An 18,137-nucleotide genomic window follows, 5' to 3' on the forward strand; every position below is an offset into this window, starting at 1 on the left:
GTTGTCGACTGCAAGGTGGGCGAGGTACAGGTGTGGAGCAGACTGGAAAACAAGGAATTAATTAGCGAGCTGGACGGACTTGCAAGAGTTAGAATTTTAGTTGAAAATGCTCTTTATGAATATCCGTTCTCCTTCAGGGAAGAGGAACGAACTGAACGGCTAGTGTTTATTATTATTTTTATGTTAGGGAAGTGCTGTTGTACAAAGGTTTGGCCACAGTACTAAGCGATGCAAAAGCTAATCAGTCCTGTTACACAATGATTGACAACTAACAGTAAGTTAACATTAAAGACCAACCTGAATGGTTTGCAAGTATAGGTAAAGGCGATATAAACCTAACCTGTAAATTTAAGCTTCCAAAACCTAACCGTTGATTATCCACTAGCAAAGCACGCCATTCGAAACTGCGATCAACGAGCGCTGATAACAGTGTACTACGTCACCCCAACAGTGTACTACGTCACAACATTGCCAGCCGCCAACACCAGAGAATGAGCGACAGTTCAGGCTATTCGGACGTTGAAAGTCTGCATTTCTCGTGCTAAAGTAGCAGTTTTTCTGAACCAAGAGAAATGCAGACAGTGAGAATAATCCGAACGGTCGCTCATTCTCTCGGATTGGTGTTGACTGCAGGCAAAGTTGTACCAACGTGACGTAGTACACTGATACAGCGCTCGTTGATCGCAGGTGCAAATCGTAGCGGATAATTAACGGATGGGTTTTGGAGGGCGAAATTTACAGGTGAGTTTTATATCACCTATATCTACTGATATCTGGAAGAAGGTTGGCGTTAGTAGGTAGAGTCCAGAGTTGAAATCATGTTTCGCGAACATTCACATACCTGCAATAGTCTCGGGTACGTGGTAGGGTGGTGGTAAGGGAGCGGAGGAGGGAAGGGCCGGGCGCTAAGTTACAGTCAATGGGCGTTGCACACATGATCAGTGTATCACTACACGGAACATTAGCCATGGCTTCCTTCACAAGTCCACCTCCGCTGTTTCCAATCAACTGGCTTGTCGGGCAAGTGCGCGTTTCCATTCAAAAGTGAAGTGGACCCCAAGCCAGACCCACGACCCATGTCGCTGCAGGTCCTGCAAGGAGCTCGCGTTACTCGCAGACAAAGAGAATTGGGGACGAGGGATATACGATTAGTCACAATCCATTAACAACTTTTCTTGGCTTTAAGAAGTATTGCAAAAACATTACAGAGAAATCAACAGAAATTAAGTACAGCGGCCATTTCAAGACGAAGGATAAGAAAAGTTCTGAGAGGCTTTTGTGGGTTCTCTGCCGGAGACGTCTGCACGTGACTGGGACTAGGGGCTGTTGCTTTTTTTTTTTAATTGGGCCAGTTTCATGGCTTCTTACACAGAACCTGGTCTTTGGGGACGGTTGGTTAGTCACGCCTGAAAGAGTATGTAATCTATTCCTTTTGTAAAATCGTGGGCAGGCCCACCATTCCTCGTTCCACGATTTTACAAAAGAACAGGCGTTTAAAGGACTAGTGATCTGCATTTTTATTTTCTTATGATTGGGTAAAACTCAGAGCAGTTTTCGACCTCCTCCCTCACAGTCTGTAATCGCCACTACGTCGAGGTATTTCGAACCGACACCGATACCTGGAATTTGGATTTGAACATAGATAAACTGTCGTCGACAAAAGGCGGGGCAAGTGATAAGCCGATAAGCCCGGGTGCTGAGGGTGGGTGATGTATGTACTCAACGAGTCGGAGTGGGTAAAAGACTCGCGCTTAGCTGTTAATCCAAACCGATTAAAGATATCGCTACTTCTTGGACAAGCCAAAACGATTTGAGGGTTAGATGGAGTCCCCACAGGAAAGGGCGTACGCCATTTTGGGGAGGGAGATGTGGGTGGGAGGGAGCTTGGTCGTTTGGTCTTTTATTTGCATTAACCAGACAATACATATTGAAAGAAAAATCCTCAAGCAATCATGTTCGAAAGAAAAATGTCAAACTGAGAGTTACTCTTCAAAGATAAGCATGTTGTTCACCGTATAACACAATGATATGACAGCAAAGAGGTTCGCGTAAGGTGTTATCACTTGTGAAATCATGTAAGTCGCCGAGGTTTATGTATCTATACGGAAAACAGTAGGAATTCCAAGACATGGTCCGGCATAGAATGCAGCATCATTATGTAATATAAAGTCTATGTATAATCAATATGTAATTCTCTTCTTTCGTCTTCAAAAACTTCTCAAAATTGTATTCTAAACCAAATTCATATAAGTTTGTGGTTTTCTGGAAGTCCAAGTGACCAGTCTTCCCTCCGCAAAATATAATTTCCTCAGGGGCTTTGATGCTGCAGTAGAATGTTGGTTCTCACAAATTTACCAGAGCCAGTACGGTAAAGTAGGGTAGGTACTCGAGCAAGCTGCGATTTGACCAGTCAGCACGGTAAACCGAGAGGGTAGATAGGGTTTCAAATTGCAATCAGGAGGGACAGGGAACCAAACTATCAGGCGTCACGAAACACTCCAGCAGCGTATCGACTTGGGTACTACGGGTGGACATGCTGAGGGTACGGCATTCCGTTGCCTGAATTACAGACTTGCTCGCGCGCACAAGCACACGCACGCACTCGAGGCACCATGGCCAATCAAGGCCCGCTTTTTGGGCTTCACAGAGATTGTTGCTTAAAGGTATGTTTGTTGCTTTTTAAATTTCAACTTTGTGAATTTCACATATGGTGGGTTTCCAGAGATAAGCCGCATAGTTTCTGATAAAGTGTTTTTTCAAAAATGGAGGTCACAGACAATCTGAAAACTCGAATACCATTTGAGTATAGACTTGTCTGAAACTTTAGAGTTCCTATGGAAACCCTCGACTAATACCTGTTTGAGTAAATAGTCAAAAAATGTATTAACGAGATTAAATAAGTTTATTGACAAGTAGATAGAATGTTGAGATGACAAAGAACTTGCCCTGCAGCACCGAGTGAAAGAAAACTTCCATGATTTTAAAGCTCTAGGCTTCAGATGATTTCTTGAAATGTTTCGTGCGTAAGATGATTAATTGGATTCGTGGTTGTTAGCTGCATAAGTGCAGCTGTCGGGGATTTTGTAAAACAAATAACCTCTTCAAAACATCACAGGGATGACTGCGGATACTACGTCTGCAATGATGATGATGATAATGATTTAATGTGTCAGTATTCTCATTTTCCCTTTCACGACACAAACGTTCTTGTGAGTCTATTCAAGGCAAGCCATTGCTTCGAAAGTGGATACATTGTTCCATGAATACAATTTACTTTAAAGTTTACAACTTATCCGTCTACCCAGACCTCGTGTGCGTCTCGGCTCCCGAACGCTTTTACTCAAAGAGCAGCTGCAACCCGTCAGCTCTACACCCACTCACCCCTTGATTCCCCTCCCCTCACCCCGTGCAAGTTCTTCTACATCGTAAACAGAGCGACACTCCCACAGTCGTCTCTCCATGTTTCATGTCGGGTGCAAGAAGCCAGAGAGTTGCGGGGTTGAGATTAACGCTGATCTTGAGAACCAAGACCCTTCCACCCCACCCACCCCACTCCCACCCGTGTCGGTAAGTCAAAGCGTTGCGTGACCTTGCGCGACATTGGCCACCCGATAAAACACAGAACACGTTAAGTGCAGTCAACAATTAACGGCGGCTGATCCGTGATCCCGACTGGCAGACGGCAGATATTGTTTTCTTGCGTGAGTAGTCTGACAACTCTATCAAACCACCGCGCTGATCGACATTGTACCCAACCTTCAACCCTTTCGAAACCCGTCGCCCAAACCACCATAGGTGTGGGTGAGAAACTCATGTCCGCAGACAAGCAGCCTCATGTGCATGCACTCCCTTATTCCTTCTTTTCTTGTACAAGCTCAAGCTGTCTGAAACCAACCAACCAACCCACCCACCCACCAACCCATCCAACCAACGAGCCAACCAACTAGCCAAACCCACCAAACCCAACCAACCAGCCAAACCCACCAAACCCGTTTCTTGGTAGGCAGTGGTCATTTTTTTCTCGTCACAGGTCCGAGCTCCACTGATTGCCCACTTACACACAGAATAAGGTTTTACCTATTCTTTTCTAAAAAGAATGGGCAGAAACATGAAACATGTTCTGATTTCACTTGGGGTTCCTTTGCTTCTAGGCGATTTCCAGATTACTTGGCCAAACAATTTAATTAATGAGACCCCGGTGACCCCTCAACTGATATCAGTATCAACTTTGGAAATTGCACTTCAAACGATTTAAATTAACCAGTTCGCCACGAAGGGGCTTGTTGTAAGCTTAACAATTCGGCCGCAGGGGCTGTTTGTAAAGTGAACGGACGTTCGGCTACTCATAAAACATACGCACACACGCACGCAACGCACGCACGCACGCACGCACGCACGCACGCACGCACGCACGCAAGCACGCATGCACGAACAACACAATAAAGGTGATTGTTTGTGTAAGGCCAGAGAGAAGTTCGACCTGCCCAGCTCTGTGACAGCACTTAAGTGGATGGAGGCCGTGATGGACAGAAGACTGGCTCCTGACAGAGATGTCTCCAACATCAAGACGGAGCAGGACGTGGCCAGCCTGCTGAGGGACGGCACGGCCTTGTGTGAGTAAGTCCTCACTAGGTGGTGTGACCTGGTGTAAGTCCTCACTCGCTATAAATTGGTTGTTGTCAGTCTATCACTATTCCATCACTTGTCTCCGCATGTTTATTGTTGTTGTTAGATGATGGTTGTACTTGTATGGTCCCATTAGGATTACGTGAATTTTAAATATCATGTCTTTACCGATGGCAGACCAGGCATTTGCAAAATTCGAGTGTGATATCCTAGATTCTATGTACGTCCTAACACCCAGTCGCGGCATGGATGATAAGATGATAATTATGGATACAATTATAACTGGCTGGTAGTCAGAACCTGCTTGTTTAATGTAACCTGCACCATAAAATAAAAGTAATTATACTTGATGCTCGGATACTCGCACTTGCTACGTCTGCAGACCTTATAAATATATTCCCATCTCACAAACAGATTGATGAACAAAATTAGTCCGGGATCAGTTGGCAAGTACCACAGACGACCGTCCGCTTTCCAGCAGGTGAGTCAAATACTTTTACAGTATTTTTTTAAATACCTCACCCTGCCCAATTGAGAGGAGGAGAATTTACCCTCTGAACTACTGTTGTCTGTAGATGGAGAATGTGGAGCTGTTCCTCAAGGCCTGTGTACAGTACGGCATGGACAAGATCGACACTTTCCAAGTCAAAGAACTTTATGAAGCTCGCGCCATATATCTGGTTCGTCTTCCTTTGATATGTTTGATCATCTCTCTTCAATATGTTAGCTCATTTGTCTGTTTATGTGTTTCTCGTATCTCTTCTTATGAGTTCCGTCTTTGGTGGAGATTAATTCATCTCTCTAAATACATTAACTCATCTCTTCTGATGGTTAGTTCATATCACCTTAGAAAAGCTCACCTGATTAGGTTAGCTCTCTTTAAGTCTTATATCTCTCGTACAGATTTCAGCTTTAAATTAAAAGGAAATAAATTTAAAAAAATGAGTAGACCTTTCATTTTAAGAATTGTGGACATTTGTTGTACCTTACATTGTGGTTTACAAGAATTTTATTTTTGTTTCAAGGTAATCAACTGCCTTTACGCATTGGGTTCATTGGTAAGTTATTACTTCACAACTGATTGTCTTTGATACTGAGACCAACCTTGACGTTGACTGACCATCCATGAGGACCATGACATTAACTGCTCTTCCTTACAAGAGATTAGCCGTCCTGGATAGATAAAGTCGTTACTCCACATATTTCATGGTATATTGAACAACCCAATGTTTTGAAGGTCAGCCATCGTGCTGAAAATTTGATTAATTCAAACAAATCATTGGTATGTGTATTTGTTTTTTTTTTCCTAACGTGCTGTAGCATTTCCATGTATATTGGAGGAGAGTTAGGTAGTGCAGGTGTAGTGTTATGGACAAAGCACAACACTTTGAATATAATCACTGGTATAGCAAGTAAAACACAAGAGTGGAAGTCGGGGGATCATGGGTGCACAAAACACATACACCCCATCCCCATGAATTTCTGACGATCTCCTGTGATGACTACCCTACCTGCAACTGTCATGAAACGTGTGATCAACGTCACTGAGGGTTTGTCCCAGGCGCAACAGAACGGCTTCCGGGGCCCCAAGCTCGGGGTCAAGCTGGCCTCCCGGAACCAGCGTCAGTTTAGCGAGGAGCAGAAACAGGATGCCAGACGCAGCATCAGCCGCCAGAACAGCGGGCCCCCTGGTGGGCCCACCCAGGCCCGCATGACACCCTACGGCATGTCCCGTCAGATCCTCATGTCCGGTGACTCCCTGAGCGACGTGGCCACGTCCAGCCATGCAGTCATTGGCCTGCAGTACGGCTCCAACCAGGTCAGATGGTTCAGTCACAAATCCTGTTGGAGATTTTTTTTAAAATATAAATTGCCTAATGATAGCAAACCAGAGATCGTCGGTTTATAATCTTGCAGACTTAATTTTTTAAAAATCTTGTTTGGACCTAACTGGATGGTGATAAAATTCAGCACTCGACTCTAGTGCTTTGAAATATAAGCCTTTATACGCGGATGTACATCTTTCTACACCCATGAGGGTATTAGCTATGTTGTTGACAAGATCGGATTGGGTGCAGGTAGCATCACAGGCAGGGATGACGGCATACGGGATGCCCCGCCAGATTTCCACATCCAGCCTGAGCAGCGACGACACCATCAACGGGAGTCCCAGTCCCAGAGCGAAAGGGGAGGCAATCATCGGCCTGCAGTACGGTTCCAACAGAGTTGCGTCCCAGTCCAGGATGACAGCCTACGGTATGCCGCGCCAGATAGTGTCGTCCACGTCATCAGATTTCCTCCCGTCTTCTAAGGCCGATGACGATCCTTCTCGCAATGGCGATGATTCCGTGTTCACCAGCTTGGACAAAACCCTGTAGACTCTAGTGTTCTTTTTTTTTTCTTCTAAATTCTAACTAGCCACTAATGTGTGAATTGCCTATTGTACTCTGAATGTGACCTTTTTTTGCGTAAGAAAGAAAAACAAAACAAAGAAAGTTGACATTTGTTTTTATTATAAAATATGTTGATGTGTGTTGAGTTCTAAGGTACACATCAACTGTATACAGATGGATTTGACACTAGCAAGGCCAGTCTAGTTCAGATCACAGGCAGACTTTGTGAGCCTGCTCACAATTCAATTTTTTTTATATCTTTAGCCAGAGGTATAATTATCTACCAAGCCTTTATTTTACTGTAGCATTCCAATGTAAACTATCCCCCTCTCCAACCTTCGCTACATCTATACAAATCATCATTGACAAAAGTCTATCAGACGTATAAATGCAACAGACTGTAAGATGACACACCTGCAATTACGTAATATCCCAGTTCCTTCACAGTGTTGGCTGACAAATATGTACAATTCAAAGGATCATACATCTACACTACTAGCAGCATATTGTTCATTTACTCTTAGCACAGCCAGACATGGGGCTGGTGTGGAATCACCTGAAATTCCACATGCATGCAAGCTGGGGGCAGATAACTGACGAGAGGTCTAAAACGCAAGAGGTACCCAATATGGATACAGGTGCTCCGACACAGATTTGTTTAAAAGCTCCACATGTGATATCTATACATTGGTACAAAATCAGTACTGCACTAACTTGCATATGGTTACAAGTTTTGAATGGAGACAAGGCAGGGATCTGCCAACTCAGCTCTGTGGGTCTATCAAACATAACATCCCTAGCACAGACCTGGACGACTTACATGCTCCTGTAAAGGTCATCATAGCAATGATGTGGCAATGTTAACCAAATGACATGCAGAAATCTTAGTATGTTAATAGAAGGGAGTTCAACATTAAAAAAAACCCCAAAAAGCCCCAGCAACAGGAGACCGAGAGGACCGAGTAGTAATTCTGGAATTTGCTTGCTTCTGGAGACTTCTGCCCATTTGACTTCTCAAAGATACTTACAAATACTTGAGCTAATGAACCAAAGTACAAGCATGCTCAGATTTGAAGGGAGGTAAAACCATTAGAGATGCAACTAGGCACAGGTTTGTGATACTTCAAAGACCCATTCCAGAAACCCAGGTTCAACAATTAGTGTTGTCAAAGACAACGGTCAATGAAATGAAAAACAGAACCATTCCCCGTGGGATAAAATGTAATACCTGAAATGAAATGCTCCTAAATACCGATGAACCTCTAAAAGAGACCAAGCAGCCAACCAATCAACCAAGACAAACTGAGAATGTAGGACTGACAAAGAGCAAGAGGCATCAGTAATAGTACACAGCAAATTAAGATGATAATATTGGGTTTTCATTAAACTAGCTTCTGCTCCAGAATAATGCCTTGCCCTGAGACTGGAATAAGTAAGCCACCAATGCAATCTGTGTCACTGTCAGATTAAAACAAAATTCAGTTTGGTCAAACAATAATTTCATCAGCAAGCATACCCGTCAGTACATGTGTTTAAGACTTGCTGATTTGCTTTGTTTGTAGTTTGTACATTCCACAAAACTGCCAGTGGGTCCCTTCAGATACAATGCTCTTGAATACAAACAGGAAACATCTTCAAAATACTTCCAAAATTTTAAAATGCAGACATCCTTTTTTTCGCAATTTGGTAATGATAACATCACGATTTTTGTTGAGTGTGCATGTGCATGCATATAAGAGACAGAGACTGGAGGATGGGAGTGTCCATACATAACCAAATACAGTGTCAATTGGCATATAACAATTATCGGTGCACTCAAGTAAAAAGGCCAAAGCAAAAGAATTGACACATGAAGTCTGCATTATAGTCATCAAGTATAAACGAAGTATCTTCTGTACAAGACAAAGTTTACCGGCCAAACAAACTGAAATGCTTCCATTGTGATATATCAGGAATTGAAAAGCAGACACAACAACTGCAATGGCAAGGTTTAACATCAAAATTCCTGGCATTCTTCTGATACAGTCAACCCACATACTGCTCAAGAACTTGCACACCTTGGACAGATGATTATGAATAGCGTCTGCAATTTTCAAAAACACCATCTAATAAATTGTTTCTAATGAGTGAACAACCTGCCACACACTTTTACAAGACCATTATCCAAATCTTTGTGATTTAAAGGCTATCCCAAGTTAAAAATGAAACAGTTGCTGACAGGTTAACCGACTAATTGGAAATGTGGCGATGTTAGAGAGAGTTTTCAGCATGTTAATGATGTGATCCCATGACAGTGAGCCTACTTGAGTGATGCAGGAATTAAGGGTTTGGCCTTGTTCCAGAATGCAGGTGAGAATTTTAGTGTTCAAATGCTTGTATCTTGTTCTTTCTTTCTTGTGAAAAGGACATTGCCCAGAATCTGCAATATAATGTAATGAAGTAAATTCATTCAAGCTAATGCTGCACTTGGGGTTAACCTTTAAAACACTTGACTCTCATAATGGAAACACCAAACATACCATCATACTGAACAGCAATGCGAGGAGAAATAAAAAAAAAAAACTAAAAAAATGAATAAATAAATGCATATCTGAAAAGCGCTAGACCATAAAAAAAAAATGTAGGACCAATGGATAGAGGTGGTGGTAAAAGGGGAGAGAAGAGAGAGGGCAGTAAAAGAAAGGAGAGTGATTTGGGGAAGGGAGGAGGTCCATCTATTATGCATATTTACAACTTCACTTGCATACCTGTGTATAATGCCGCTGCAAGTTATTTCTATGAAGACAGATTTCTTTCCTGGTTAGACACACGACAGTTTTTATTATGGTCACACCATTGGCCTCAGACAATAAAAACAAATCAAACCAGACACTTCATGCATACATGGAGTCTAAGACAACATTTTCATACAAGAGACAGGTTGAGTAAATGCACAAAAAAGATACCGCAAGCTGCATAAATAATCTTATCCTGTAGAGATGTGTATGATGATCCGTGTTCTTGTTCTCCCCTTACAAAAAGTCTACTTACTCTCCAATGTGTCTCTGAGATATTTCTAAACTTTTTCTGTACGATTTGCCTCCCCAAAACTTCATGCAAAAGTAAATATACAAGGGAAGAAACTGTTGGCTTTTTCTGAGATCATTTTACTATAAATTACTTCATAAAACATAACCAAAATAGTCAACTATTTAGGTATTTTTTATATTTGAAAGCAGGCAATGAGTCAGTTGGTCAAGAGCCATGTTTGAGATAGCTGCTGGTTACTCAACTTGACATGGATTTTTACTACTACAGTTGAAAATGACCATCTAAAAGTAATATTTTAAGTACATTTAATAAAATATTTCATTCTGTGGCACTTCATGGTTGTATTTTGCAAACTTTAAAAAAAAAAAAAATTTCTGACTTGTAACTGATAGGACCTCTCTGTTCCATATGATTACCATCTTTCATTTGAATTTCAGAAAACGAGAACTGTAGTTTTTGGAAATACTATTGCTTAAATAAATGTTTACAAAAATGCTCTTTAAACAGTGAGTCAATCTTTATTGTAGGTTGATAACTGTAAATATTGGAACAACGCATACTTCATGCCACTACTACTGTTGTAAATGTTCAATTGTGTCTCTTTTTGTCCGTGCATTGAATGAGTTTATTTTACTAACAATTACATAAAAAAAAAAAACTACATTCATGATCACAGGAAGGAAGAAAAAAGATTAAAACTAAATCACTACTAGTTTCACTAATGAGGGGTATCCACGCGGGAAAAAATCTGCGTCAATGTCACATCCACCATGCACCTCCTCCCAAAGCACTTCACAGTTCAGTTTGTACAAAGTGACAAAGCAGTCTGCCCGGCGCATGACACAGCCTAACATGCTTGCAAAACATTCCTCATTAATGGTTCAGCTTATCTGGAACTTTGAAACAAATTAAAAAACAAAAGTTATGGTATAAAAATGTAACATGATATTAAAGGGATGAATCTGCATGACTCGCCTCATAGGTCATGGTATATCACAACATTCCCAACTCAGACATACTTCTTGAAACACATCAAGACCTGTTCAAGCAGCACTTGCCAACCTTAGCCCACAATATGTTTGTTCTATGTTTTGACTGAAAGTAGGGTTAACAGCCAGTGTCTTGTCCTAAGGCAAGTGTACATCTTGACCATTTGCTACAATCACTTTACAGATTTGCTGCCAGTTCCCTTGTCATCTCAGAGGAAGTGGCATAATTTTTAATAATGTTCAGCCAATGTTTCAGCAAGGAACCTGTTCAATGTGAACAATGATGTGTGAAGTGGGATGTTCTATACAGTCTATCTGAGATATGTTAAATGCCAGAATAGCCATGGCACAGAGGCTGGATTCTTAAGGACAAGTCTTTCTGCATATTTTGTGATTGGTTGCCCTTGCGTGGTGATACACAGCCCAGCTCCTTCTTTAGCCTCTCACTGTTCATCTGGCCAAGGGAGAGGAGAAGTGCCTGATAGTATCCCTGAGATTATAGCCATGATTTCCCCCACCCCCATACCCTGGACTTGCTTCCATCCATGTGGTGGTGTTCACCTCACTCCTGTGGCCTCCATCACTAAACCCTACTCTCTGTCACTGAGCCACACGGTAGGTGCCACTTTGCTGTCCACTTCAATGACAGGGTAATGCAGGGGGTACAGTCTTCAGTCTTCCAGCTCTTGCCTTATCTGTGCAAGCACCTGCCATGCACAATTGATATTGATGCAGGTTGGAAAATGAAGTTTTGAAGGAAAAGATAATGACCCTTCACATAATCACACTCAACACTGATAAGGTTTAAAAAAAAAAAGGTCTGCAGCAAGATCCCCTCCTGTTGTCTCAGAGGTGGTGCAGGAAGCAAACAAGTGTTCTTTTGTATTTTGTCACACTTTCTACAGCTCTGTGTGGGACTACCCTGAGGTCAAGCGTGCCTGAAACAGGCTGCTAGCAGAAGATTACATAAACACCTCCTCAATCTAGGAACTAGACCCGCGTGCTCACGACTGGGTGAAGTTTCGTGCTGGTCTTGTTCTTCAGCCCTTACTTGGCACATGTCCGAGCATGCGTGAAAACACCTCCCAGTTCACAAAGCACCTGAGCTTTATGCTCATACAGAGTAAGACATTTTCTCCCAACATGTGATGCCCCATCAGCGCGAGTCTACCATGTGTACCTGCACATTGGCAAGGATGCTATGTGGGGATCGGATGCTTGTGACACCAGGCACAGGGCTGCAAATGTCCGTGGACAAGCAAGTCTGCTCAGGTATAGGTGTATAAGCCGACAGCCTTGTGTGTGGTGGAGTGGGACTTCGACTCCGACGGCTGGTGCAGCTAGGAGGAGGGGGCAGAACTGGTGGGTGAACGACTACAGCTGTGTATGGTGGGGGCTTGAAACGATCTTTTGCTATAGACAGTGGGTCGAGACATGGAAGACTGGCATGCTCTGAGTCTTCATGGGGTGTCATGGTGCTGTAGCCATGGTCACTGTCACCACCAGCAGGACGCCTGTATGATGTGTTCACGCGGTATGGAGAAATGCTGGCAGGATTTTCAAATGATGCCAGCACAAAGTTTGTATGACCTGTAAATCATTAAGAAAATATACTGAACTTACTTCTGCATATAAACTGTTTTAACAACACTTTAATTCCTACAAATGATTTAAGGAACAAAGAAAGGATAAAATAAAGCTTGCCATGAGCATAAAGCAGCATGTTAGAGTCTGATATGCCTAAACACCATTAAGTATGCTTTAAAAAAACAAACAAACCAAAAATTAAAAAAAATTAGACAAACTAAACAAACTTTAACCTTTAATTATTGCACTTTGCATAACGCACTTTGTTCTTTCATGGTATCTATAGCATAAAGACTTCCCATGCATGCTCAATTAAAAAAAAAATTTAATGAATATTTTCACAAAGTGATAAGGCAGTCTACAACACACATACTCTCTCTATAAAAAGAACAAAAATACCAACAAACAAGAATACTACTTCAGGTTTTCCCACCCGCTCCTCCCACCCCTGAAACAATGCTGGTGATACACCAACCTGCTGTAGTGTCATCTAAGCCATCAGGTTCCTCATCATTGTAATAGTGTGAACCTCGATGTGGGTTATCTGGCAGGGTGCTGACATACTGGTGTGCATGGCGATGCACATGATGACGATAGCAATACACACCAAGAGCTAGAAGTAAGAAACAACCCATGATGCCACCAGCCACTGGTCCAACAGGAGTGCTTTTCATGGCCACCGTTTCTATTTCTCCAGTATCTGATGGAAACAATACCGAGAGACGGTCACTACTAGTCTGCATCCAACACCAGAATCAAGACTTGTTGATAAGAGATGAAAACACTGCACAAATGCCTTTAAGTATCCAACAAAGAGACTTTGAAGTTTCATCTCTAATTTTTTTAAAATTTCAAGTCTTCAAAAGAGCTTACCGCTTATCTCGTCACCATATGGTGAATGTGCTCCAACCACACCACCAAAACACGCACGTTGAGTAGCGCAGTATGGTGTCTTCAGTGGTGTGTGTCCATCTTTTTGCACCTGGCACCATTGACAGTCTACTACACCAAGGCAGTCTCTGAAACATGGAATGAAAAAATAAAAAGGTTTATCATTAAACAAGCAATTTCAATGCACAAAGCAAAATGACATGAATATAAATGTTTTATTAGGATGAATAAGGTGAACTCACAGCTTGCTCTTGCGAGTCTCACACTTGGGATTATAGCACTGCTCAAGCTCCAAGGCCACTTCTGTGCTGACCACCATCAACTGCTCTCGCTCTGGGTCATGAGGACAGCTGGGGTTTCTGGGAAATGCGGAATGTTGAAACATTTTTACTCCGTGAATAATGGGAGACAATTTCATAGAGTAGTATATAAATTTCATATTTGTGCACTGGATATGATGACTTTTACAAAATGAAAAAGAGAGAGGAAAAAAGGGCTCTTGTCAACTCACGAGCCTTCACTGTCGACAAGCTGCCCAGAGCAGAAGTCCATGTCCAAAGGGCACTCACAGGGACATTCACACTCTGTCTGCTCCATACGCTTGCAGTTCAGGCACAGACGATCATACTGCCAAGACATAAACATCAGTCACTGTCATTCATACAGGAATTACTGAATACAAATAATCATTAATTTGACTGGGTTTTGCAACAGCTAACTGGCCTATTTTTATGCACGCACACACACTCATGCATGCACCCACACTTCTCATTTCCATCTATTTAGCAGGTGCACTCACCATGCTACAAGGGCAAAAGGCTGTGGCTGTTTCACAAGTGTGGTTGACAATGCCAAGGAAGACGTTTGTCCCTGTGATGTGAGTAATCTGCAAACACCAAAATATCCACAGCACATGTTTAATGTTACCCATTGAAACATAACACACTGCACTTTAGATCACCTGCCCTGCTTTATTCAGTCTTCCAGCAAGCACACTGCAACAGACTAATGTCTGCCTTCTTCTTGAATTCTATAGCAACCTGAACTCTGTGCATTAAAAAAACCCCCACGAAAAATAAAAATAAAAAAAAAAAACCCCACAAAAAAGAAAAGTAAGTAAAAAAAGTATCCAATAGAATGTCAAACTGTATTCACAGCAAGAGAAAATGTCTACTGTTAAGAAATCCTAACCTGGTATCTAGCACAGTGTTCTCCATGAGCCAGGTTTGTTAGCACACCACTGAAACTTGTGTTGAACTAAAAACAGAGAAAAAAGCCATGACATGATACTTCAAATCTAAAGCTGATGAAAAAGCACTCATTTATAAAGAAATAAATAATGTTACAATAAAAAAATTATAAGCAATTTTAATTTACTTTAATTGTATACTGTACATGTTTGTATAGCCACTGCTGTTCTCGACAGATTTTGATCAACTTACATCAAAGTAGCGCTGAATAGTCCTGTCGTTGTAGCGGTTGCATAGTCTCTTACGGACAAAGTTGCGATGGTTGAGAATATCATTGGCAACCAGCGGCTCCATGTGTGTGATGTGCCGCTGCTCAGCGGGCCCTTTACCTGTAGGGTCAATCAGTCCTGGATGTGCCACCAGGTAGCCCTTGTCATCCATCAGAAAACACCTAGCAGCACACAAGTCATTTTGGTTACCTTTCACTTCTTGTAGACTGTCGCAACAAGGATGGATCAATTTTTTGCAGCTGCTTATTCTACTCTTACAATGTTTTATTTCATCATGATCTCTAACCTAATGACCACACTGTCGCTAAGCAAAGGGCAAAAAGAATGCAAGAATGGTGTCTGGAACAAGCATCGCAACGATTCTGAAAAAAGTCAGGGAAATAAAGTAACAGATGTGCCACACTATGACCATTCATTTACTCTTAGGAGATAATTTTATCCTACATGAAGGCATTTGCCAAAGAAAACTGTTCCAAAATATAATTTAATGCAGATAGAACTCCAAGATGTTGTATCTGATACACCGTTCTATCACAGTAGACCTACCTGACAGAGGTCTGTTCACATGGGGGAATTAGCTCAGCAAGGAGCTTGTGGAAGTAGCCCAGTGTTATATCCATTCCCATCACTGCAACCACTTTGTCTGATGGGCTGTGAAGTGCTGCTGGCCTATCAGATAGCAAACACACAATTCATTGCACTGTGTGAATATATCATCACCACCACATATGCACAGCCAGAAACTACGTGATTGTTATCATACTACGTGACTAGTTTGTCATCAGTGAGACAGTTAACACTAGACACTTACTTTCCCTCAAATATTGTGTGGCTAATGGTGACAATGTAGCCAGCTCCACCCACATCCAAATATGGTGCTGACAATGTCACATGACCTGGGTACATGAGAGCATTGGTGTACCTGAAATCAATAACACATGCTTTCTAGATACCAATACCAAAAGTGTACCAGCTCAAAATAAAACATTCCAGAAAAAGGTATTTAGTTACCATGCTCTCTTGGTGGGCTCAAAGGTCTTGTCCAGTAAGGTTCCAGGGAACATGCGCAAAACGCCACTTGGCATTCCTATATACCTGGAAGACAATGAGCATACTGATGTAGTTAATAGAGATGCTTGACGAACTCTGTACCACAGCCTGATGAAGCACAATGAAGAACTTCTTATGCACATTAACTATTGAAATAAAAAGACAGATGAATACACATGCTAAACCTCTCTGTTCCTAATTAATTATTCTCTTTTTCTCCTCTTCTCTCTTGATAAATACAAGAAGCAAGCCCTACCTTCTGATAATGTAGTCTCTAAGGCTGCTTGTCTGATAGCGTCGTATCCACTCCATGTTTATTCTACTGCTGGCACCCACATCATTGCGAACACTCTCCTACAGAAACAAAACAATACTAACATAGCACCCATAACATTGTGCAAACTCTCTTGCAGAAACAAAATAAAATAATACTAAGGAATCTAGCTCCCATTTTTACAGTCTTGCTTGTTGGCCCCAACGAACACAAAGAAAACCCTCCATTACACATGATGCAAAACCATCTCCAAACCCTAACCCTGAACAAATCAATGTCTCTTTATGACCTGCATGCCAGTTACTTTGTCCACATTATAGTTAGGAGAAACATGATTGGCTTTATGCCTAGGGCAGGGAGTGTTCTAAAGCATTTTCTGAAGTGGTTTTATCTGCTTTTATCACTTTCAGCATCACAGCTGACCTTCTGCATCTTGATTATTTCCTGTAATACTGCCACATGATGAGAAGCATGTGTGTTGCCAGACTTCAGAATAGTGACTGATAACAGAAAGTAGATCCACCATCACCACCACAGCCAATTACCTTTAGACCTGGGTTAGTAATGAGGCGGGTGTCATCTTTCAGGTAGGCAAGATAACTCTGGATGCTGCGTTTTGTTTCCTTTTCGCTGAGGTGTTCAAATGGGTTGACAAAGCTGCTTGGAGAAAGGAACACTGTGCTGACCTCTGAAACCAACCCAAGTCTATCATTTATTTCAAACCAAACACATAAACCATGATGGGCTGTATGTGCGCGCTCTCTCATATGCATGAATGAGCATAATGTCACTAACACATGCACTAGCCTGAGGTGATCTAAAGTCACCAACTGTATCTACTGTTGCTGGGAAAGTGTGTGTGTGTGTGTGTAAGAAAAATTATTTCAACATGTGTATATATATATTATCTAGCATCAGCATTATCTCTAATTGCCCTTGTGGATGAATAAAATTGTATTGTATTCTCACACCTTGTTGACAAATAAGGCAAAAGCAAAGAAAAATGGCTGTTCAAAATCCAGCCTTTGAAAACCCACAACTACTAGATTAGCAAGTCTCTGACTAATGAACGCAGGGTACCTTATTCTTATTAATTTTATCCAGGGCTGTTATATCTCTGTGAAATGTCAAGTTTTCTTAAAAAAAAGAACTGCTGGGTCTAATCACGAGAGAATCTAAAGGTTGTAAAAAAGTAAACTACTACCCTTATCACAACTCTAAGAATGTGTTACCTACCCAGGATGGAAAGCTGTTTGAGATGCATGCACATCTTCTCATGAGGCAGCAAATCTACCCGGTGGTAGACCAATTCTGGCTGATTGTGCACTGTTACAAGAAACAATTTTTTTTTTAGAAAAAACAAATCTGAAATGGTTTGCAAACAAAGGTCTGCCAAACATTTGTCATTAGAGATCAAAGTAATGAAATTGTCATCTCTTACTATGAATGTTTTTGAGTATTCGCTGTTCCTGAGCTGTCTGGTATGACTTCAGTACCACAATGTATGGCACACTGTCTACCTGCAACAGCAGAGAAGAATGGTTAAACTTATGCTTTAAGTCATGTCACTAACTTGAAAATTTACATGTACACAGATCAGACGATCGTACAACAAACACATTAACGACCCAATGTGCTAAGATGTTTCCATGACTATGATACACAGCGAGTTATGCCTCAGGAATACTGACCTTAAAACTACTACCAGAAATCGCACTGTTCATGATGCACAGCAAGCTCAGGAATACTGACCCTTGAACAACTACCAGAAATCCCCACTCTTCATGCTATTACTGACACTGACTTTGCAGAGGAAA

The 18,137-nt window shown here is 41.7% G+C and overlaps 2 protein-coding genes across 2 annotated transcripts in view; one reads left to right on the forward strand and one right to left on the reverse strand.

Moving 5' to 3' along the window:
* The first annotated feature begins 2,423 nt into the window (after nucleotides 1-2,423).
* LOC112556448 (myophilin-like) lies at nucleotides 2,424-7,036 on the forward strand. The gene is made up of 7 exons (XM_025225471.1): nucleotides 2,424-2,663; nucleotides 4,463-4,617; nucleotides 5,041-5,107; nucleotides 5,202-5,306; nucleotides 5,652-5,684; nucleotides 6,188-6,445; nucleotides 6,705-7,036. The coding sequence occupies exons 1-7, from the start codon at nucleotides 2,613-2,615 to the stop codon at nucleotides 7,002-7,004; spliced, it is 969 nt and encodes a 322-aa protein (XP_025081256.1). The 5' UTR covers nucleotides 2,424-2,612; the 3' UTR covers nucleotides 7,005-7,036.
* An 86-nt stretch (nucleotides 7,037-7,122) lies between these two features.
* Nucleotides 7,123-18,137, reverse strand: part of LOC112556446 (VWFA and cache domain-containing protein 1-like) — a 37,708-nt gene continuing 26,693 nt past the window's right edge. The window contains exons 15-29 of the mRNA XM_025225466.1: nucleotides 17,762-17,840; nucleotides 17,557-17,646; nucleotides 16,866-17,008; nucleotides 16,303-16,400; nucleotides 16,008-16,091; nucleotides 15,808-15,918; nucleotides 15,543-15,665; nucleotides 14,959-15,157; nucleotides 14,708-14,773; nucleotides 14,316-14,402; nucleotides 14,028-14,143; nucleotides 13,759-13,875; nucleotides 13,499-13,644; nucleotides 13,101-13,325; nucleotides 7,123-12,628 (exon numbers count right to left, since the gene is read on the reverse strand). Coding sequence (XP_025081251.1) covers nucleotides 12,195-12,628; nucleotides 13,101-13,325; nucleotides 13,499-13,644; nucleotides 13,759-13,875; nucleotides 14,028-14,143; nucleotides 14,316-14,402; nucleotides 14,708-14,773; nucleotides 14,959-15,157; nucleotides 15,543-15,665; nucleotides 15,808-15,918; nucleotides 16,008-16,091; nucleotides 16,303-16,400; nucleotides 16,866-17,008; nucleotides 17,557-17,646; nucleotides 17,762-17,840 — 2,118 coding nt within the window. The 3' untranslated portion in view covers nucleotides 7,123-12,194. The remainder of the gene's footprint in view (nucleotides 12,629-13,100; nucleotides 13,326-13,498; nucleotides 13,645-13,758; nucleotides 13,876-14,027; nucleotides 14,144-14,315; nucleotides 14,403-14,707; nucleotides 14,774-14,958; nucleotides 15,158-15,542; nucleotides 15,666-15,807; nucleotides 15,919-16,007; nucleotides 16,092-16,302; nucleotides 16,401-16,865; nucleotides 17,009-17,556; nucleotides 17,647-17,761; nucleotides 17,841-18,137) is intronic.

The sequence above is a fragment of the Pomacea canaliculata genome, linkage group LG2, assembly GCF_003073045.1.
Source record: "Pomacea canaliculata isolate SZHN2017 linkage group LG2, ASM307304v1, whole genome shotgun sequence".
Lineage (NCBI taxonomy): Eukaryota > Metazoa > Mollusca > Gastropoda > Architaenioglossa > Ampullariidae > Pomacea > Pomacea canaliculata.

Bases quoted from the DNA above. Each gene is read 5' to 3' on its own strand.
- LOC112556448 (XM_025225471.1), top strand. From the start codon at position 2,613: ATGGCCAATCAAGGCCCGCTTTTTGGGCTTCACAGAGATTGTTGCTTA. The intron at 2,664-4,462 runs GTATGTTTGTTG...TGTTTGTGTAAG, and splicing joins ACAGAGATTGTTGCTTAAAG to GCCAGAGAGAAGTTCGACCT. The intron at 5,307-5,651 runs GTTCGTCTTCCT...TTTTGTTTCAAG, and splicing joins AAGCTCGCGCCATATATCTG to GTAATCAACTGCCTTTACGC.